At 57.3% G+C, this 22,179-nt stretch overlaps 1 protein-coding gene across 8 annotated transcripts in view; it reads left to right on the top strand.

The window, feature by feature from the left end:
• Positions 1 to 22,161, top strand: part of MAEA (macrophage erythroblast attacher) — a 30,101-nt gene extending 7,940 nt beyond the window's left edge. The window contains exons 2-8 of one of the 8 annotated variants that reach the window (XM_029949647.1): positions 10,594 to 10,776; positions 11,993 to 12,196; positions 16,217 to 16,339; positions 16,973 to 17,086; positions 19,542 to 19,618; positions 20,435 to 20,543; positions 21,626 to 22,161. In XM_029949647.1, coding sequence (XP_029805507.1) covers positions 10,594 to 10,776; positions 11,993 to 12,196; positions 16,217 to 16,339; positions 16,973 to 17,086; positions 19,542 to 19,618; positions 20,435 to 20,543; positions 21,626 to 21,694 — 879 coding nt within the window. In that variant the 3' untranslated portion in view covers positions 21,695 to 22,161. The other 7 variants (XM_029949627.1, XM_029949652.1, XM_029949639.1 and 4 more) reach the window with 7 other exon arrangements.
• The last annotated feature ends 18 nt before the right edge of the window (positions 22,162 to 22,179 follow it).

The following is a 22,179-nucleotide window of genomic DNA, read 5'->3' as shown; positions in this document are numbered from 1 at the left end:
AAGCAGATGACATGGTGTAGGAGGATTGCTGCAGAGCTGGATGAAAGTACAGATGTTTTATACAAAACGTCTGGTGTTTGCCAGATTCTGTTTCAATTATGAAAACAGGAAGGATTACTTTTTATGAGTCACTGAGGGGAAAAATGTACTGGGGGAAGTATAATTTAACATTGGCTAACTGAACAGAAATCCCGTGGTAAGTTGTAATGCAGCATATTAGCAAGGAAAGACTGAGTAGATTTGATTAATACAAACTTAATTCTTGGGTAAACCCAGATGAAACAGAACCAGAATTTAAAAGCAAATAACAATTTTGGAGCACCTGGGTGGCTCAGTTGGATAAGTGTCTGACTTTGGCTCGGGTCATGATCTCCCAGTTTAGGGGTTCAAGCCTCACTTGGGCTCTGCTGACAGCTCACATCCTGGAGCCTGCTTCAGATTCTATGTCTCCCTCTCTTTCCACCCCTCCCCCGCTCAAGATACTGAATAAATATTAAGTAAAAGAGCTTTAAAAAATGGCAATTTTTAAAAATCTACTAAATACGAGCCATAAAGAGCTGATTCACATTAATGACAAAAATCCCAAACCTCTTTTTCTTGTAGAATGTTAGATAAGGAGCACAAAGGGAAAATGTATTGGATTGAAACCTGTCAAATTGCTATTTTCTAGGTTAAAAAACAATGAGTCACAGGCCGATAACATGTAAAGAAATTAAAAGAAAAAAATTTTTTCATAAAGAAAAGCCCAGAATCAGAAGGCTTCACTAGTAAATCCTAATAAATGTTTAAGAAAAATGAACACTGATCCTTAAACTCTTTCTAAAAAAGAACCTTGGCCAACTCATTCTGTTTGGTCAGCATAACCCTGGTACCAAAAGCAGACGTAGATACCTAAGAAAACTATAAACCAGTATTCTTTATGAATAAATATAGGTGTTAAAATCCACAACAACATGCTAGCAAACTATACTGACAACATACAAAAAGGATCGTGCACCATGGCTAAGTGGGATTTACCCCAGGAATGCAAGGTTGGTTCAACATGCAAAAATCGATATAACGTATAATATAAAGGACGCAAGCCATCTGATGGTCTCAATAGACACACAGGGGAAAAGCACTTGACAATACAATGCTTTTTCATAATAAAACCACTCAACAAACTTGGGAAAGGAGAGAACTTCCTCAATTTAATGAAGAGCATCTACGCAAAAACCACAACTAATGTCAAGCTTAGTGGTAAAAGACTGAAAACTTTTCCCCTAAGACAAAGAGATAAGAATGTTCATTCTGGCCACTTGTAATTCAGATTTGTCCTGGAGGTTGTAATCAGGACAGTTAGGCAAGAAAAAGAAATACCAGGCATTCAGATTGGAAAGGAAGAAGCAAAACTTTATTTGCAGATGAAATGATCTTATATATCAAAAGTCCTAAGGAATGTACACACACACACACACACACACACACACTCCCGTACAACTCAATAGAACTGATAAACTCAGGGTAGAGCCAGGTTGTAGGATACAAGATAAGTATATAAAGACTAGTTATACTTTTATGCTTTGGAAATGAACAATTAAAAAGGAATTGGGGAAAACTTTATTTATAATGGCATGAAAAATACTAAAATACTTAGGAATAAGATTTCACCATTAAGGCAATAGATGGATCTACAGATTCAACCCAGTCCGTATCAAAATACTAGCTGGCTCTTCTGCAGAAATTGAGAAGCCAATCCTAAAATTCATATGGAAATACAAGGAATCCAGAATAGCCAAGACAGTTCTCTGAGTCCGTTCAAGCTGCTATAACAAAAGATCATAGAATGGAGTGACTTAAACAGCAGACATCTATTTCTTAAGTTCTGGAGGCTGGGAGGTCTAAGATCAAAGTGCCCGCACGTTTGGCTTGTGGTGAGCCCCCTTTTGGTTTGCAGATGGCTGGTTGTCACTGGGTGCCCACAGGAGAGAAGGTGCACGCTGGTCTTTGCCTTTAATGAGGACATTGATTGCCTTATAGAGGCGCCACGCTTGTGACCTCATCTAAAGCTAATTATGTTTAAAGGCCCCAACTCCAAATGCCGTCACATTGGGGGTTAGGGCGTCAGCATACAAACTTCCAGCCAATAACGATCTCGAAAAAGAACAAAGTTGTAGGGCTCACATTTCCTGGTTTCAAAACTTACTGCAAATTACACTTAAAATTTTTTCTTAATGTTTATTTTATTTTTGAGAGAAAGAGCATGAGCAGGGGAGGGGCAGAGAGGAGGAGACAACAGGATCCAAAACGGGCTCCAGGGTCTGAGCTGTCAGCACAGAGCCCGACATGGGGCTTGAACTCACAAGCCGCGAGATTATGACCTAAGCTAAAGTCACTTAACTGACTGAGCCACCCAGGCGCCCCAAAATTATACTTTTTGATTATTGGCTAGAAAGCTAAAAATAAATTAGTTGGCTAGAACTGAGAGCCCATATATAATTCTCAGCAAAGGCTCCACGAGGGTTCCGTAGGGAAGGAAGAGGCTTTTCAACAAATGGTTCTAAGACCACAAAACATCTACCTGCAAAGAATGACGTGGAATTCCTCCTTTACGCCGTACGCAAGCAGTAACTCCAAATGGGTCAGACAGCTAAAGGTAAGAGTCAGGACATCTAAAGCACAAGAAACCAAAACAGAACTGTTAGGTCGGACTTCAAAAGTGAAGAGCTCAGGGCGCCCGGGCAGCTCTGTCAGTTAAGCATCCAGCTTTGGCTCAGGTCGTGGTCTGCCGGCTCGTGAGTCTGAGCCTAGAGCCTGCTTCCGAGTCTGTGTCTCCCTCTCTCTCTGCCCCTGCCCCACTTGTTCATTCTCTCTCTCTTAAAAGTAAACATTAAAAAAATATTTTTTAAGTGAAAAGCTTTTGCTTTTCAGGGCAGAATGGGGGGAAATGTTTGTATATCACATCTGATAAGAATCTAGTGGTATCCAGAACCTACAAAGAACTCTCACGGTTCAATAACGTAAAGACAACCCAATTTTAAAGTGAACAAATGATTTGAATAGACTTCTCCAGAGAAGGTATACAAATGACTGGTAAGTATATAAGAAAATGCTCAGTATTATTAGTCATTGATGAAATACAAATTGGAAACCACAGCGAGGCGCCACCTGATGTAACCAGGACGCCGGACAGTAACAAGTGTTGGGCGAGGGTGTGGAGGAGCTGAAATCCCAGCGCACTTCTGGAGACTGTAAAAGGCACTTTGGGAAGCAGTCGGCAGTTCTTTAAAAGTTAAACATAGAGTTATCGGCAACTCCATTCCTAGATGTTGCCCCCAAAGAAATGAAGAGACGTCCACATAAAAACCTGTACGGGAATCTTTGGAGCCTTATTATATTTTGTAATAGCCCAAATGTGGAAGCCATCAAAATGTTCATCAGCTGGGGCGCCTGGGTGGCTCAGTCGGCTAAGCTTCCGACTTCGGCTCAGGTCAGATCTCACACTCGTGGGTTCGAGCCCCGCGTCAGGCTCTGTGCTGACAGCTCAGAGCCTGGAGCCTGCTTCCGGTTCTGTGTCTCCTCCTCTCTTTGACCCTCCCCCTCTCATGCTCTGTCTCTCTCTGTATCAAAAATAAATAAAACATTAAGAAAATGTTCATCAGCTTATGAATGTATCAGTAAATGTGGTGAATTCGTGTGATGGAATACTGTTCGGCCACAAAAAGGAATAAAGTACTTCTGACATCATGGTGGATCTATGAAAGCTTGCTAAGTAAAAAACGCCAGACCAAAGGCCGTGGAGTACGGCTCCGCTTACGGGCCGTGTCCGGGGTAGGCAGGGCCGTATAGGTAGCAAGTCGGCTACTGGGGCTTGGTCACGTCGCCAAGAAGAGGCTCCAGGAGGTACGGGGTTTCTCTCTGGCTCGACGAGATGTTCTGGAAGTGTTTGTGGTAAGAGTTGTACAACCTTGTGATCGCATTAAAGGCTACATTGTACGCTTTAAGAGGGCGAATTTTATGATATCTGAATTCTTTCTCAACTAAGAATTGGTAAGATAATGACAGCCTATCAGCATTTTGTACAGCTGATCTCAACAGACAATTAGGACACTCCGGCACAGTGGTGGCCGGGCTCGGGCGGGTGTCTGTGACCTGTGGGTCTGCACACACATGGGGTTAGCTTTTAGGATAGATCCACAGCGTTAGAGTGGCCGGGCAGGCACAGTCTGGATAGCTACTGCCAAGTCCCCTGCCCTCCATGTCCCCTCCCTGCCGGCCACGGATGGGCTCCAAGTGTCCCCCAGACCTCCTCCTGGGTTTTCTGTAACTGCACTACCCAGCCCAGCAGCCCTGAGCCCTGGGTGGCAGTGAGTGCTTGAAACGTTGCTGGTCCAAATATGTGCTCTGAGTGTGAAATAAAACATACAGTTGTTTGTAAAGATTTAGCACAAAGAGAAAAAAGTAACACAAAACGTCTAATAAATATTTGGGGTATGTTGGATTAAATAAGATATACTGAAAAATACATTTCATCGCCTTCTTTCTTTTCAACTTGGCTACTAGAAAGCTGAGAATTAGATGCACGTGATGGGACCCCTGGGTGGCTTAGTTGGTTAAGCACCTGACTTCGGCTCATGCCATGATCTCACTGTTTGTGAGTTCGAGCCCTGCGTTGGGATCTGTGCTGACTGTTCAGAGCCTGGAGCCTGCGTTGGATTCTGTCTGTCTGTCTGTCTGTCTCTCTCTCTCTCTCTCTCTCTCTCTCTGCCCCTCCCCTGCTCACGCTCTGTCTCTCTCTATGTCTCAAAAATAAATAAACGTTAAAAAAATTTTTTTAATGTTTTTTATTTATTTTTGAGAGACAGAGAGAGACAGAGCGTGAGCAGGGGAGGGGCAGAGAGAGAGGGAGACACAGAATCCGAACCAGGCTCCAGGCTGTGAGCTAGCTGTCAGCACAGGGCCCGATGTGGGGCTCGAACCCACGAACTGTGAGATCATGACCTGAGCTGAAGTCGGATCCTCAACCGACTGAGCCACCCAGGCGCCCCTAAAAAAATTTTTTTTAATTACGTGCACAGGTGAGTCAGTGCTCTTGGATAGAACTGCTCTGGGACGCTCTCCTTTCTGTCCATCTTCTTTCCTCTGTTTCTGAGAGAGGTTTTAAAAAGGAAAACACTTGCTGTGTGTTTCCACAGCTGTCTAACTTACAGTGATTGCTGATACTGTGGGCTTAACCTCTTAACTCTGTTCTTATCTCCGGTGCTTTTGTGTGTGTGTTTGTATCCTTTTTGGTAGGTTGGTAAGGTTTTCTTTGTTCCATTTAATTTCCTCTTGCGGTTTGGCAGGCTCGCAACCACACCCCAGTTGTGACAGATGAAAAAATGTCTCCAGACACTGTTGCCAAGGGTCCCCACGGGGGTAGTGGACCTGGTGGAGAACACTCCTCCCACTGGCCTGCCGGTGGTAGAACGTCACCTTCTGTGTCTTGCTTGTCCCTCTCCTGTGTCTGACCGTCACCTGGCTGCACCCCACATCAGTGGGGACCAGTTTACCATCCCCACAGATGGGTGTTTGAGTTGGTTCTGTCCTTGGGCTTGTGAATAAAACTACTGTGAGCGTCTGTGTACAACGGTCTGTGTGGGTCTTGTGTGTTCATGTCTCTTGGCATTGGAGCTGCTGAGTGCTACATGTATGCTTGGTCATACCAGACAGCCAGGCCGTCCCCGGGTGCGGGCGGCAGCATCTAGGTGTCCTCAGCCAGGCCGGCAGGAGGCGGGCCGTCGTCGGGCTCCCCTTGGGGGGGGAGGGAGGAGATGGAGACTGCCGCCAAGAACTGGCCTGCAGGACTGTGGAGGCTGAGATCTGCCGTGGGCAAGCGGGAGCCCCGGGGAGCCGGCAGAGCAGCCGGGCTCGGAAAGTCAGAGGCGCCTGGAGGTGGGGAAGAGCTGACTTCTCAGCGGGCCGGGTCCCTCCACCTGCCCGCTCACTCCTTCAGGGTCTGTGCCGAGGGAGGAAGGAGGAGGCCCCCCGCTGCGGGGGAGGCCGCCGCCTCATCAGCCCGCCGTTCAGATGCTAGCTCTGCTCTCAGCAGCGCCCGTGTCTTACCCTGTGTCTGGGCACCTGACGGCCAGTCGGGTGAGCGGCTGGTTAAATGCCCAGCTCTTGACTTCAGCTCAAATCACAATCTCACGGACGTGAGTTCAAGCCCCGCGTCGGGCTCTGCCCTGGTGGTAGGAACCTGTTTGGGGGTCATTCTCTCTGCCCTTCCCCTGCACCCTCGCTCGCTCGCTCAAGATAAATAAACGTAAGTATTTAAAAAATCGGATTGTCTTTGGTTGTAAGAGTTCTAAATATGTTGTAGATACAAGTCCTCTGACAGATTTACATGTGGTCTAAGTTTTCTGCTAGTCTTGCCGTAAGTTGTCTTTATTCAACTGTCTTTCAAAGAGCAGAAGTTTGTTCTAATAAGATTTAATTTACCAACTTTTCTTTTATTGCTAGTGTGTTCTATATCCCTGTAGGAAATCCCTGCTTATCTTAAGGCTGCGAAGGTATCTTCTGTGTACTCAATTAGGAGTTCTGTAGCTTCAGCTCTTCTGCTTGGGTCCATGATCTTCCAAGGGGAGTTTTTACGGAGGTTGAAGTCTCCCCTCCCTCTTGTCCCTGTCCAGATGGCCCTCTCCCCTGGATTGCTTGTCTCCTCGGGGGGACCTAACACGGATGGGGGTCTGTTTCGGGGTTCTCCATGCTCCGCCCACCCCTGTGGTGCTGCGTGAGGCCCACCCTTTGATGACCGCATAGCTTCTTAGTTACGTCTTGAAATTGGATACCATCACCGTGTAGCATCAGTATCATGGGGGATATTTCTTTATTGTGGTGAAACTGATGCGGACTAGCCCTCTTAGCCCTTTTCACGGTGCGGCAATATTACTACGGCCTGCAACTGCAGAACTCTAGAACTCTGCACCTTGCCCAACTGATACTTTGTACCCATTTGTCTGGGTCAATTCAAAGTGCGGCGGACCAGGTGCTTATAAACCACGGGAGGCTCTTCTCCAAGCTCTGGAGGCTGCAGGTCCCAGTCAGGGTGCCCTGTGGTCTGGTTCTGGCGAGGGCCTCCTCCGGTTGCTGACGGCCACCATCTATGTGTGGCGTGGTGTGAAGAGTGACCGGTGCTGTTGTGAGGATGCTCATCCCAGGCATGAGGGCCCCACCTGGTAACCTAGTCACCTCCCAGAGCCCCCGTCTCCGTCTGCCGTCCCAGTGGGGGGGGTGGTTCAGTGCGGGAATTGCCGGGGTGGGGGGGGGGGCACATTCGGTCTGCTGCACCTTGAACAGCCCGCCTTCCCCCCAGGCCCCTGGAAGCTGTGCTCTGCTTCTGATCGCCCGGCTCCTCTGACTTGTGGAGGAGGAATCACACAGCTTAGGGTGTCTGCGCCCTGCCGAGCCCCTTGGCACAGTGTCCTGCAGGGCCCTGGGCTCCCGGTTCCCCGCGTCCTCGCCACGGCCTGTGACGTCTTCCCGGCGTGAGGCGGGGTCTCCCGGCGGCCCGATCTGCGGTTCCCTGCGCCTCAGCGGGGCCGAGCGCCTTTCCCAGCGCGGGCCTGCCCGGCAGCGGCGGCTCTGCAGAGATGTCCGCTCAAGCCCTTGGCCCCCTTCCGTCGGGCCTCGTCTCTGTGCCGCCGCGGCCGAGCTGCCAGCCGCCCTGGGCGCCGGTGCCCTCGGCCGGGGCTCTGCCGTGTGCGCTGCCCTCTCTTCCCCCGGAAGTGCTCTCTGATGCGCACACGTTTGTACGTTTGATGTGGTCCCATTTGTCCACTTTAGTTTTGTTGCCTGTGCATTAAGAGTATATTTTTAATATTTGCCTCTTATTTTGGGATTATCTCAAAATCTCTTTTTAAATTTTTAATGTTTTACTTATTTTTGAGAGAGAGAGAGACACACAGCATGAGCAGGGGAGGGTCAGAGAGAGGAGACACAGAATCTGAAGACAGGCTCCAGGCTCTGAGCCGTCAGCACAGATCCCAATGCGGGGCTCGAACCCATGAACCACGATTTCATGACCTGAGAAGAAGCACACCCAGGTGCCCCTCAAAATCTCTTAACTGTATAGTCCCCTTACCCGTGTTGCTTAGGCCATGGATTTTTTTTTTTCCTTTTACTAACTACATGGGGTTTTTTTGCCTCTTAGTTTGACTATATTTTTTTACTGGTTTCTTTCCTCTCTGCTCTTTCTTGTATCTTGTTATGTCCTCTCATTAATGTTATTTTTGCTTCACGGAGGACTCTCTGAGCAATTTTCCTCTCAGAAAAGGCTGTGGGCGCTAAACGTGGCCATCTCTGCGTGTCTGAAAGTATCTTGATTTCGCCCTCCTTCTTGAATGACGGTTTGGCTTGGTTCAGAACCTTCAGCATTTCTGAAATGCCATTCCTTCATTTGGCAAAAGCCCTTTTGGAAGGAGCCTGTGAGGGAGCTGTTGGTGACAGGGCTGCAGGGGACAGTTGGGGAAAGGCACAGGGAGGGGGAGCTGGACCCCAGGCTGAGGAGCTTTCCAGCGCCAGCCGCCTGGTGCCATTGGGACGCATGTTGGCCCAGGAGGCCTCTCTGAGCTGCAGGGATATAAATTCTGGGAGCTCCTGTTGTGTGTGGGGTGGACGCTGCCACTCACATCCCTGACCTTGGCCCCCGTGCACCGAGCACTGGGTGTGGCCTAGGCTGGTGGGGGGCATGGGCAGATAGGGGTGACGTCCTCACCGGAGCTGGGCACCCAGGGCAGGAGGCGAGTCCGCGGGTGGGAGGAGTGGCCGCAGGAAGTATGTGGCAGGACCATTTGGAGGTCAGAGTCGGGAGTGGCGTCTGAGGGGCTGGCCGGGTCACAGGGCGGGGCTGTCCCGTGGTTTTGTTAGCTGCCCCCCAGAAGTGCACCCTGTCGTCAAAGATAAAGTAATTAACTTTGTAACCCGACAGTGTGAATTGTTGGGCTTGGATGTTGAGGACGGACTGAAGGTGAATGTCAGGGCTTTGCCGCTTCCTCTTTGGATACAAGTTACAAGTGGAAGTCTCAAGCCTGTGGCCCTCGCTTGGGAATCCTGTGTCCCCTTTGGCTCTCTAGGACGAGCCTCCAGCCGGGTGTCCTGAACAGAAGGCAGGACATGAGACACGTCCCTCCTGTGAGTCCCGTGCTGTCACCCGTGGCGTGGGTACGTCGGCCACGCAGAGCCCTGTCGGTACCGAGGGGCCCAGACGTCCGGCGTGTGGCCGCACAGCCACGTGATGTGGGGATGCTCCTGTCACCTGGCACGTGCTTGGCCTGTCTGTGTGCAGGTGTGAGTTTTTCTCTTCCTTTTGACTTATCTATTGAAATGTAACTTTAACATCTGAATCTGAAGAGAACTTTGAAGCTTCCGTTGTCGTGCATCCCGGGATTAGTTCCGCGGATTGTGTCTGATGAAAGCGTCGGCGGGTCAGATCAGACGCACCGGTCTGCGCGCAGACGCCTGGCGGGGCCGCCGCCGGCTGGAGGCTCCCAGAACGGGCCGGGATTCTGACGAGCGTGGCAGGCGCCAGCCCCGTGCCTCTATGCGACCCCATTATTATCAGGACGTGTGGTGGGACCGAGGCACGGCACAGGGTGCCTTCTCCCCTGGGTGCGGGGGGCGGCGCGTTCCGTGGCCAGCCGTCTGCCTGCAGCTTCCCCCTTCCCCCCACACGTCAGGGGCTGACCGGCAGCCTCACGGGCAGCCGAGGGGTGCGGGTGCCATGGTGCTCGTGTGCCACTCTGTGTTGGGGCCGGCCCTGTTCTGCTTCGTCTTGGAGACACTCGTGTCTCGCTCGTGTGTGAGCCCTCCCGGTGTGGCACACACAGCTTGTCTGGTGGCATTCTGTCATTCTGTACGGGTGGGGGGGGGCGGTGAGCAGCAGCTGGGGCAGGACAGTGGCGGCCTCGCTGGTTCCCGGGGCAGAGCCTTGTTGCTGTGGCCTCCTTAGCCGGGTCTAGGCCGTCTGGTTTGTGCTGTCACCTCAGTGTCTCCGCCCCTGGAAACCCCAGCTCTTTCCCGCCAAGCACCGTGCCCCCTGGGAGCACGTCCTTCTGCCTATCCGGCACCGCTGCAGGGAGGGTGTGCACCAGGCGTGGCTTGTCACAGACCTCTGCGGTGACCTCTGGCCCTTGATGGGTGGGGAGCGCCCAGGAGGACTGGGAGAGGCCTTCTCTCTGGAAGGACACGCCCTCCTTGATGGGGTTTTTTTTTTTTTTTTTTTTTGGTCATGTGTGGAGTAGGGAAAGGTGGATTTTGTAGCTGGAGGGAAGGAGCATCCACCGATGGAGAGTAGTTACATGGGTGCTGGTGCGCCCTCCCCTCGGCCCGTGCGACCCCAGGACCACGCACTTTCCGGGGTCACTTACAAGGGTGCACTTCAGGTTACCCGGATGGAATGGAACGCGGCGGCACCGCCTCTGCAGACCTGGGGACAGGGCGCGTCTTCACGTCAGCGTCCTCGCCCAGCAGCAGGAACGCTTCTCCGTCCGCACAGGCCTCTTGGGGGCAGTAGATGTGTGGTCCCGCACGTGGGACCCCACCCCGTGGCTCACTCGCCGCTGCCTGTCCCCCCAGGTACCCTACGAGACGCTGAATAAGCGCTTTCGGGCTGCTCAGAAAAACATCGACCGAGAGACGAGCCACGTCACCATGGTGGTGGCCGAGCTGGAGAAGACCTTGAGCAGCTGCCCCGCCGTGGACTCCGTGGTCAGCCTTCTGGACGGCGTGGTGGAGAAGCTTAGCGTCCTCAAGAGGAAGGTCAGTGTTGCTTCCGGACTGTCCTCTCGGGCTGCAGCGTGGGTCCGTGGGCCCGGCCTATACCCAGGCTGTCCCGAAAAGGGGCCGTCCTCTGTGGGAGTGGGGACACAGCAGAGGCCAGGCAGCCCTGAGATGGGGAGGCGGGCCGTCTGGGCTCTGCACGCTCCGCTCCGCTCCGTGGGGCTGGCCGGCTGGCTCCGCCCCCACCCCCTCCCTGTCAGGCCCACGGTCCTGGCTCCAGAGTGTCCCAGGCAGCGGGGGAGACCGATGGCTTCTAGAATTTCACTTCAGAACTCCGTGTCGGGTTTCTCACGAAGCAGGGGGAGCTAGGTCGAGTGTCCCTCTATGCCCAGTGAGAGTAACCTGGAAAATACAAGATATTTTAAAACATCTTACTGAAGGTATTAAAGGGCTAACGAAACGGAATGTTTATCAGCAGACTTGGAGGGCAGGGGCCAGGAGGAGAGAAGGGCAGGACCCACTGCTGCCCTGGGGGCTGCACCGCAGGAGTGGGCCCTCTGAGGGCCTTGCTGGCCAGGGACCAGGCTGGTGGGGGGACCTGGTGGCACTGCATGTCAGGGGAGGGTGCCCCCAGGAGCGAATTTCGCAGCCAATTTCAGGACATCCAGGTGAGCCAGGACCCCTCCTCTTCACCTTGGTGTAAGTGGTCCCGGCTGGTGTAAAACTGAAGAGGGAGACAGAAGATTCTTAAGAGCAGTGGGAGGAAGAAAAACCCTGCCAGAGGAGCAGCAGACGTCCTGGCAGCAAGCGGAAGCCGCAGAGGGGCGGGCTGTGCCCGAGGAGAGCGCGCCCGCCAGCACCAGCGGGCGTGACCCCGGCGCACCTCAGGCGCCCCGGGCTTCGCTGCTCTCCTGGACCGCGCCCACACAGCACACTTCCGGGTGGCTGCAAAAAGTGTCACGGAAGATGGCCGTGAAATAGTGACAGACGGTTTAATTAACCAGGAAGCAAGTTTAAGATTATATGGGCCTGGCAGCACAGCAACAGAACATATGCAGCGAAAAGTGCCCGCTGAAGAGCCCGCGTAGGTGCACAGGGCGGCAGGCGGCAGGAGTGACAGGTGCAGCCGCACCCGTCTCCTGCGCCTGTGGGGGACCCTCTGATCTGTCCTTGCTCCCCGTTTGTGGGGCTTGGGGGTGGGACAGGCTGGCCGCTGCCCCGCCCTGAGCACCTCCCGTTGTGCGTCCTGACGCAGGCGGTGGAGTCCATCCAGGCGGAGGACGAGAGCGCCAAGCTGTGCAAGCGCAGGATCGAGCACCTCAAGGAGCACAGCAGCGACCAGCCCGCGGCAGCCAGCATGTGGAAGCGGAAGCGCATGGACCGCATGATGGTGGAGCACCTGCTGCGCTGCGGCTACTACAACACGGCCGTGAAGCTGGCCCGCCAGAGCGGCATCGAGGTGGGCGCGGGCGCGGGCGCTCTGGGCAGGTCTTCCAGGCAGAGAGGCCTGCACCCCCCCCCCCACGTGCTCCCCTGCACCCCCCACACCTGCTTCCTCACACCCCCACATGCCCCCATACCCCCCGCACGCACGTTCTCTCCTCCAGCCCCATGCACAGTGCTCCCCTGCACCCCCACGCGCTCCCCTTGGGTGGCCTGTGAACTGGGCAAGCCAGCATCTAAAGTGACGAGTTTGGCTGCTGGCGTTTGCCGACACGTTCTCGCAAGGATGAACATGGAGAGGGATCTTTCCCACTTGGCACCCGCCCTTCCTGTGGTTACACTCCAGGTCCATCCCCGCGACCCTCCCTACAGCCATGGGGTCTTTTCCCCAGCGTGGGGTGCATTTCCCACCCATCTGTCTTCAGGGGTCTCCACCAGGCAGCTGCACAAACACGCCGTTCTGGCCCCATGTGGGTGAGAGCTAGGCCGCTGGGAACTCCCGAGGGAGGGCTGCATGGCAGTGGTGACCTGGCCCAGGACAGGGAGCGTCCAGGGCCCGTCGCTCCCCTCACGGGGCCTTGAAGACCCATGTGCACCTTTCTGGAGCCTTCCGGGCCGCTTCCGCTGGGGGCTGCCCCTCTGCTGTTGGGCAGTGGTCCCTCTGGTCTCCAAGGGCGGTGTATACTGTGGGGGCGTGTCCACAGCACACCTGCCTCCCCACCCACCAGTCTCCACGCTGTTCCTGTTGTCCCTCGCCTGTCTTCCCACGCTCCTCCTTCCCTGCCCTTGCTGACTGGCAGGCCATCCTGTCCTGTTTGCCTGACGGGGGCTGTGCCTCTGCGGTGGCTGCTTGGGTTCTCCCAGACACCCCGCCCTCCAACTTCCTGCCCCGAGGGTGCGGCCTAATGCTCCTGGCCCCAACACGGCTCTGATGGGGGGCAGGCAGGAGGCCAGATGGGACGGGTGCAGGGCGCACAGGGCGCAGGGGCAGGAGGACTGGTGGTTTTCAGAAGGTTGGTTTAGGGGGTGGCACCTGAATAGCTCAGTCGGTTAGGTGTCCAGCTCTGGATTTTGGCCCATGTCATGATCTCATGGTCGAAGGTTTGAGTCTTGTGTGGGGCTCTGTGCTGATGGCACATAGCCTGCTTGGGATTTCCTCTGCCTCTCCCCTACTTGTGGGCGCGCGTTCTCTCTCTCTCTCTCTCTCTCTCTCCCTCCCTCCCTCTCCCTTTCTCTCTCTCTCTTCCTCTCTTCCTCCCCCTCCCACCTCCCCCCCCCCCCCCCCCCCCCCCCCCCCCCAAAAAAAAAGGGAGGGGGGGGGGGGGGGGTGGACTTGGTCCCAGGACAGGCCGGGGAGCTGCCCTGTGTTTGGGTGGGGCACGCCGTGTGCACAATGGGGGGAGAGGGTTGGAGGCGTTGCTTTGATAGGCTCGCTCCGGTTGTCCTGTGAAGAAGCCTGTGTGGGGGAGCAGAGGGGAACGCATGGCTGTCCTGTGATTCACGGTGGTGACAGAGGTCAGACCGTGGACGTCATAGAAAGGGGGTTCCTGCAGCATTTCCATGTGGCACCCCCAGCTTTACAGCTACTTACAGAAGGAAGCACAGGAGAACCCTCATGCCCTTGGGGCGGGGTGCTGTCACCAGTGAAAAGGCTGATGTATCAAGGTTCCTTAACATTTAAAACTTCTGTCCATCAAAAGACACCATGGAGAGAGTTCCAGAGCAGCCCAGGCAGATCTGTGCGCCCCACACAGCCTGGCTCTGGGAGGAGCGGCGTGTCCCCAGGGGTGTCCCTCAATGCCTGTCTGTGTGAGAACTCACAGTGCTGGCCTCACACGGGGGCCCAGCACCTGCTTGTTCGGGACAGTGCCCAGCTTCGGTGTGTGCTGTGCATGCCGGCCTCTCGTGGGACTCCACCACCCAGGGGCCACCCGTGGATATCAGACCCCGTCGGCAGGAGGGAGAGAGCTGGGAAGGACCCGGACTCTGAGGCTGCACAGATCAAAGACGCACAGGGGGACCCTGAGGTGCAAGCAGGAGAGGCTGCCTCTGACATCAGCAAAACTGAAAACCTGAGATGGAAATAGAGGAAGATGATCCTCATGTAGGAGACTCAGCATTTGCGTAGGAAGAGTTCTAGAAAAGAAAAGAAAATGCCAGAGAAATGGTCAAAGGAGTGGTTCAAGAAAACTGCCCGCCTTTGAGACCCGGTGTTGGCCCTCGCTCCAGCGGTGAGGCCCGCACAGCAGGGGCCGCTTACCCACGGGAGGGGGCGTGGTGTGGGTGGGGCCACCGGCCGCCTTGGGAATCCACCCCGAGGAACAGCTTCCCACTGGGCCTGCCGCCCTCTGACCTTGCTGTCCTGCCACTTGCTCCACCTGCACCCCAAACTTGGCGGTCAGGATGTGAGCCAGGGGGGCCGTGGTCGGGGTGGTGTATGAGTTTGGGGACCGTCTGGTGGCTCCTGAGGACTTGCGTGGAATGGCCCTGGTGTGACCCGCCCCAGACCGCTGTCCGTTGAGCTGCCTGTCTCCCGGGTGCTGAGCTTGACAGTGGCACAAGCCAGGCCCTTCCATCAGCTGCTCTTCTGCCCCGGCGCAGCACTGCCCCACGGCGAGACACCCCAGCTGTCCCCGTGCTGCCTCAGCTCAGTGTCGCAGAGCCCATGGCATGCTGTGTAACAGCACTCTGATTCGTGGATTTTTTTTGTTACTCTCTTGCTGTGACCATCTGGTCTTAACGGTAACTGCAGCGTTGTTAGCCAAGTTTATTTATTTTGAGAGAGAGCGTGCACGAGGGGGGGGGTGGGCAGAGAGAGGAAGAGAGAGAATCCCGAGCAGACTCCACCTGTCGCCGCAGAGCCCGATGCAGGGCTCGAATTCACGAACTGTGAGATCCTGACCTGAGCTGAAACGGAGTTGGACGCTTAACTGAGCCCCCCAGGCCCCATCCAGAACATGCTTTACGTGTAGAAAGGGAAGTTTTTGGCTTTCACTGTGGCCGCTCTTCCTTGAAGGCTCCTGTCCGCTGCACTCCCCCCCTCCGACACCGCCCGTGGAGAGGCAGGTCGGCCGCTGCTGAGACTTGGAAGCCGGTGGTGAGCTCCTGACTCAGTCGGCCCAGGGCAGGCCTGAAGTGGAGACAGCGCGGCGAGAAGGCGGACGTGGCCCGCGCCTTGCCGTGCGGAGCGGCTTGGTGTGACGCCGGCCCGGAGGACACGGGACAGTCCGCAGCTGCAGCTGGCGTGCAGGGCAGCGGGCTCGCTCGAGGATTTAGGGGGGAACTGCGTTGGACGCCCCCCCTCCGCTCACGGAGAAACTGGTCTTTAGGAACGGTGCTTGCTCCAGTCATTTCAGAGGGGCAGAAATTTCCCGTTTGACGTTTGTTTTCCTCACGGCTTCTTCCCCTCCGGTGACGTGCAAGCGTCCACCGTCTCCTCCCGGCCGCGTGGCCACGTCCTTGTTGCCGGTTGTGCTCCAGCCCCTTGCTGGGGACGCGCAGGCCCTGGGCACCCCGTGGGCTGCTTCACTCCCGCAGACGAGTGACGGGGCTGTGGGTGTCCTTACCCCGAGTCCCTGGCCCTGCCCGGTTCCGCCCACACCTCGCCGGCGGCGTCGGCCGCTTCCCCAACTGCGCAGGTGCCAGAGAAGGCCGCCGCGCAAACATGAAGCAGAGACGGCCCTACTCCTGCACCCTCGCTGCCCCTTCTCAAAAATCTCACTCAAATCTTCAGAGGAAAAAAGGCCCAGAAAATGAGACGGGTCTCTGGCGTTCTCAGGTCTAATTATGAAGGGGAGAAAAGGGGCTAGGCCTTTCTATGTCGGAGGGGGAGGTTCTGGGTGGGGGGTTTGGCTTGGGGCCCACACCTGCCCGTGGGAGACCGTATGTGGGTGCTCGGAAGGCCCCCAACAGCCTTAGGCCGTGCCTTTCTGCCAGGCTGGGCCCGCCTCCCCGCGGCGAGCGCAGAGCACGCCGGCTGGGGCGCGGGGCCCCCGGAGTCCAGTGCCCCGAGCTCACGCTGCTTCCCTCCCCTAAGGACTTAGTGAACATCGAGATGTTCCTGACAGCCAAAGAAGTGGAGGAGTCCCTGGAGAGGCGCGAGACCGCCACCTGCCTGGCCTGGTGTCACGACAACAAGTCCCGGCTACGCAAGATGAAGGTGCGCGGGCGCGGGGCGGGGCTTGCGGGCACAGGGCGGGGCTTGCGGGCGCGGGGCGGGGCTTGCGGGCGAGCCCCTGCCGGAACCAACACGCCTTCACCTGTGGGTTCAGAGTTCCGTGCTTCCGTAGGGTGCGGGTGTGGGGTTTGGTGTGGGCTTGGGGTTTTGTTTTTGGTCATGGTGTTTGGGTTTTAGGTAAAATCCCTGAAAAGTACGCCCACTTCTGCATTACGGTTTGGACACACGTTCCGAGCCCAAGGTTGTGGAGGGGTGAATGCCGACGCGCTGTGTGTGCTCCGCTTATCAGGCAGCGCCGATCCGCCTGGGCCCCGAGCCCCGCCAGGAGGCGCTGTCCACCAGTAGGTGCTGGGGTACTCTCAAATAGAGCTTTTCTTGGGAACTACACGCAACTTAAAAAATAGACACTTACACATAAGTTACAGAACCTAAACATGTTTATGAAAGGTGTCACCACGGGGCTTGCAGAAACGTGTGACTTCTGTTAACCTCCCCCTGCCTCTGTTAGGAAAACTGCTTGTTTCCGGTCTTCTAAACCGAGCGCCTTTAACCTCTCCCTGGTTGAGCTTGTGTGGGTGTAGTCACCAGCCAAGGGTGACGCTCTCTGCCACTCAGGGCCGCCAAAGCGAGCACGACGCGAAGACGGGACGGAAAAGTAGAGTGGCCAGTGGCTCCCCTAAAGAGAGTGAGGATCTTGGTATGGAAACCATAAAAGGAAAGCCAGAATTGGTATGTAACACTCACCCTGCTGTCCCGCTCCAGCCCCCACAGCTGTGCCGCACGGCGGGGACCGGGCCAGGAGGGACGGAGGCCTCCCACCCGGACAGCCGCTTTCTGCGATGCCCCCAGACCTCGCAGCCGCTGTGGGGGCAGGCGGGCGGGCGGGCGGCCCAGGCCACGATGGCAGGTCCCTGTCACCAGCCCGTGCGCTGTGAAGCACGCAGCCAGCCACCCCGACGTGCGTCGGGCGTGAAGACTCGCCTGCTGTGAAGCGTCGTCTGAACGGGGCAGGGCAGTGGAGTGCCCACACACTCTTGCGCTCGCACACACAGGCTGGGGAGGGGCCGTGCGGGACCTCCGCAGACCCTCAGAGCAGTCAGGAGCCCTAGGCAGGACAACAGACTTTGGGGCCCAAGTTTCCCGTGGCTGGAAACACCCCTGGGATAGTGGGCGTGCCGAGCGAGCGTCGGTGACCCTGGTGTCCAGACGCTTCAGGGCGGTCAGAGCAGCAGCCTGCGCGCGGCGGGTCCAGAAAGCTGGCGGAGGCGTAGCCGTGGAGGCGCCGGCCTCCCCCAGGTGGCACCCGAGGGTCGCTCTTCAGCCCTCGGTGCTTGGCGCGCTCACCTGGCGCCGCGCTGGCTTCCGCGGGAGTCCGGGCCCCTAACTGTCAGCGGTCTGTGTGCGCCTGTCGGGCGGTCGGGAAGGTCAGCTGCGAGCGCAGAGCCCTAGGAGGCAGTGAACACGTCTGCATGGCAGTTGTGTGACGCTGTGGTGGGGTTGGCCGTGACGTTGCTCACTGAGACGTGCCCCTGCGGGCCCCCCCTGTTGTTAGAGCTCCGGGCCACCCCTGAGCGCAGAGGCGGTCGTCAGCTGCCCCGGGAGGCAGGCAGGGCACCTCCCTCTGGTCCCCCCACCCCCCATGGCTTCCGCTGGCCTGGCCTCGGGAGGGAGCAAGGCACTGGGGCTGGGACCGCCTTTCTGTTTATGGTTGGCGCCGTGCCCACCACTCAGCACACGGCATCTGCTCCATCCAGTGGGGCGTGGGACAGACGACTGCCTTGGTGCAGAGAGGAGCAGGGGTGAGGGCAGGGAAACCCGCCTTGCCTGAGCACCTGTGCTGTGGACGTGCTGGGCACCAGGTAGGTGGTCCTCTGCACCCTTGCGTCTGGCGGCCCCCAGGTAGGTGCCACGGGCCGGTGCTCCGTCCTCCTGTTTGTGGAGGCGTCCTCACGGCGTCCGGCTGCGACCCTGCATCAGAACGCGCGTGTGCAGAGGCCCAGGTGGGGAAAGTTCACATGATCGGCAACCTTGAGTTACTGTTCAGACACCTGGAGTTTGGCAAACTTGAGTTATGGTTCAGACACCTGGGGCTGACCACCTGCCTCGCCGTGTGGAGTTCGGTCCGTGCGTCCTGCGATCCAGGCACTAGGAAAGGCAAAGTGACAGATAAGTGGAAAACCCAGAGATTTTCCTCTTCTGTTCACTCCTCTTACTCTGTTTCTGGGGGGACGTAGTGTCCTCTGAAGCCACGAAGATACTATAGTTTCAGCTGCCACTTTTGCAGAATAATCCGGGTTTTCATCTTAGGTCTCAGAAGTTGAATTTGCCTCCTTTCACCCATCCCCCGTCATATAGAGTGTGAGCCCAATTGGACTGGTATCTTTTAAGATTTCAGGGTTGGCGTTTGGGCCTCCACACAAATGACCACGCTGCTGGTTCACTGTGTCAGCTGCCCCTCACTGCCCATGAGGCCCCCAGGCCCTCTGCAAATGCGGCCACCCTCTTCCTCTGCCTAGAACATTCTCCCCAGGGGTCCCTCCGCACCGTCCCCACCCCCACCCACCCCGAGGGTTGTCATCCCGTGTCCCTGCCCAGAGACCTGGGTTTTCTCCCCTGCTCCCCGCTTGCCGCCCCTGCTTATGCTCCCCTGTGAGACGGCGCCCCCCAGCCTCTCCCCGACCGGGTGTCAGGGCCTGCGGTGGGGACCGGCCTGGCTGCCCCAAAGCAGGTTGAGGTGGTCAGTGCCGTGCGGGATGCTGAGGCGAGGTCCCTGGGGCGGAGGCTCGGAGAGCGTGCCCGCGCTCGTGACTTCGTGCGGATGAGCCAGCGGAGAGAGCTGCCCCGTCCTGGTAGCGGGGTTGGAAACGTGTCTTCCCGGGGCCGCCTCACACGGGAAGTCGTGTCCTATGCCCTCCGTACCGCTGGCGGTCTCCAGCATCCTCTTCTTCAGGTGGCGCCTGTCCGGCTGTCCTGAGCCTGGCCTGTGGGTGCACACTCAGGGCCCTGGGCTCCTGGGGACGTGTGGACTGCAGGCTGACACTACAGTTTTGGCATCAGCCCCACCCCCCTGCTGGCTCTAAGCTCTCTTGGCCCGGTGAGCAGTGTCCGGCCGGTCTGGCAGGGTCGGTCCGTGGGCGTGACTCTGTGGTGACACTACCCAGGCCTGTCTTGTCTCTACCCCCAGAGCTGCCTGGAATTCAGCCTAAGGATTCAGGAGTTCATTGAACTCATCCGGCAGAACAAGAGACTGGATGCGGTGAGGTACGTGGACGCGGCCTCACGGTTCTCAGTGGAGGCCACACTCCCTCCCTGACTCCACGGGGCAGGCTTTTTGGGCTCTGGGGGATGAAGCGTGGAGCGTCCAGCCGGTCTGCCCTGGCTGGCTGGGCCCTGCTTGTGACGGGCAGCCTCCTCTCTCCCTGTCCCCAAGCCGGCCACTGGGGCGGGGCGCCCAGGCTCCTCCTGTCCCGTGCACACAGCCTTTCTGACGGCGCCTGGCCGACTTACCGTGTGGGCGCAGTGCCACGGGCTCTGCTGGGTCCCGTGCTGGGCTCGGGGAGGCTTCGGTGCAGACGATGTGCCGTTTGGAGGGTGGACTGAGGGCATGCGTGAGGTCAGAGGCCGAGCCTCTGGGACGGAGGCCGGCGTGCAGGCGCAGGACGTGGGGTCCCCTGGGAAGGCGCAGCCCTGGGGCCCGACCCGTGGGCTCTGTGTCTCCTGAGTCAGAGCGCAGAGGGATGGACTGTCTCTGGGGCCCCGGGGCTGAGGGGGGCGGGGGGCCGGTGGGCGCAGCGGTGCCGTCAGTGTTGTTGGGCTTTGGGTCCGTGGGCGCCAGGGTCACCTGTAGGGGTCGGGCAGGTGCCCTTTGCAGCGGGGCCGCTGCCTCCAGGTGTTTCCCGAGTGGGGTTCTGTGCTTGGCGCCTGAGCCTCGTCTCCCTCCCTGTGTCCGCGAGGAGGGGCGTGCTGCGCTGAGCTCACACGCAGGGCTTAGCGGTACCGAGGTGCTGGTGTACGCGGGGTGCAGATGCCTGACGGTAAAACCGCAAACTTAGGCGGCCCCAAATTGTTGTTTTCTAGACACGCGAGAAAGCATTTCAGTCAGGCCGAGGGGAGCCAGCTGGACGAGGTGCGCCAGGTCATGGGCATGCTCGCCTTCCCGCCAGACACGCACATCTCGCCCTACAAGGTAAATCGTGCCTGTGGGCCCCCAGAGCTTGGGAGGACCTCGTCTGTGGTCACGCCCACGATCGGAACCTGACCAGCACCCCAAACAGGCCCGTTCCCGTCTTGTCCTCATTGTGACGGTGGGGTTGGAACACCGCACAGGGGTCTCAGCCTAGAAGGCCCCCAGCTGAGTGCCTCACCTGCTCCCCTGACCTCTCTCCCTCACTGCCAGGATCCATCCTGACCTCCGTCCTCTCTTCGGGGCCTTTCCCCTGCTGCCCTGGACTTGTGGGTCCACGTGGGGTCCGGGCGGGGCCTGCAGCGTCACTCACCAGCCGCCTTGGCTTTGCTGGCTGCTGGGGCAGCGTGTCTGGCCTCCTGAAACCAAGTGGTGGCCTCCCCTTTGGAAACGTAGGCACAGCCCTGGGAACCCCTGATCTGCCTTTGGGGGTCCTTTTTCCCTTGTCTTGAAAAATGTCACCATGTTCACAGCTGAGCAGCTCACGGTCCCATCTTGGAAAACCTGGGAATTCCAACAACTTTCCCCCATTCCTGTGGCTGCTACCTTGGGGTCCCTTGGCCATCAGTCTGGTCATGCCCACACGAGCATCCTTATAAACACCACTTGGCCTCTCCTGAGCAGCCTTTTCCTGTTTTGCAACATGGACAGAAGTTTCCAGATCATAAAGTTCTGCTTTCTTTTGGTGAGCAGTTCTGCCCTTAGTCATTTTTGTCTCCACGAGTCTTACTGTAAACGGACTTTGCTGAGAGACCGCTTCGGCCGGACTCCCAGGGTCCTCGCGCGAAGCCACCGCGCTCTCCACCGCCTCTGATGGGGCTGGCCTGTCCTCGGCCCCCCGCCACCGTCCCGCTCCTGACCCCTTGGCAGCTCGCTCTCCGTGAAGACTGGGGCTGTCCGCGCGTCCGTGGGACCAGTCCGGTCTCAGCAGCGTGGGCTCTGTGTGGCCACGCGTCCACACTGTCCCCGCCGTGGCCCCGGGTCTAGGTGTTCGTTGCCCAGCTCCTTCCCCAGTTTTCTGCCGTCGTCTGCTTGGGCTCTGTGACAGTCCCACAGGCCTAGCAGCTTCTTTCCTGTGGTCACAGCGCCAACAGGGTCCGGGGAGGCTCCCTTCCCCCCATCTCTTCGGAGGAGGAATCCTGCCCCGTTCCTGAAGGCTCCACCCTCCTGGCCCTGTGGCTCCTGGAGGTCGCCTGGCGACACTGTTGTGGCAAGGGACATGGCCTTCGACCCTGGTGTTCCTCTCGCTGCTGTCAGCCTGTCCCCAAGAGGGAGTGAAGGAAACTGCCTTCCTCGTGGGCTGAACCAGCCTGGTTCCCGGAGCCTGGCCATTGCTGGGCTCTGTCCGAGGTCCCGTGGGCCCCACACGGTTTTGTGTGGGAGGACCCGGTGGGGGCCTTCTGCAGGGCGGCTGGAAGCTTCTTCGCCCTGCCTGGATGCACGCAGTCCTGTGGTGTCAGGAGTGTCCTGTTCACAGAGAACTAGGGAGTGGGTCTGAACTCAGATTCCTCTTCCCTGCTCTGGAGCAGCTTTGTAAGAAGTGCAGAAAAGGGCCTACCCCCTAGCAAGTGAGACGTCCTGCTCAGGACCTGTGGGGCCCGGGCGTCTCCCTGGGCAGGCCTCACGCCGGCAGGGAGGA

Source organism: Suricata suricatta, chromosome 1 (genome assembly GCF_006229205.1).
Source record: "Suricata suricatta isolate VVHF042 chromosome 1, meerkat_22Aug2017_6uvM2_HiC, whole genome shotgun sequence".
NCBI lineage: Eukaryota > Metazoa > Chordata > Mammalia > Carnivora > Herpestidae > Suricata > Suricata suricatta.
Note: the sequence above shows the minus strand (reverse complement) of the source record. Positions and strands in the feature narration are given on the sequence as shown.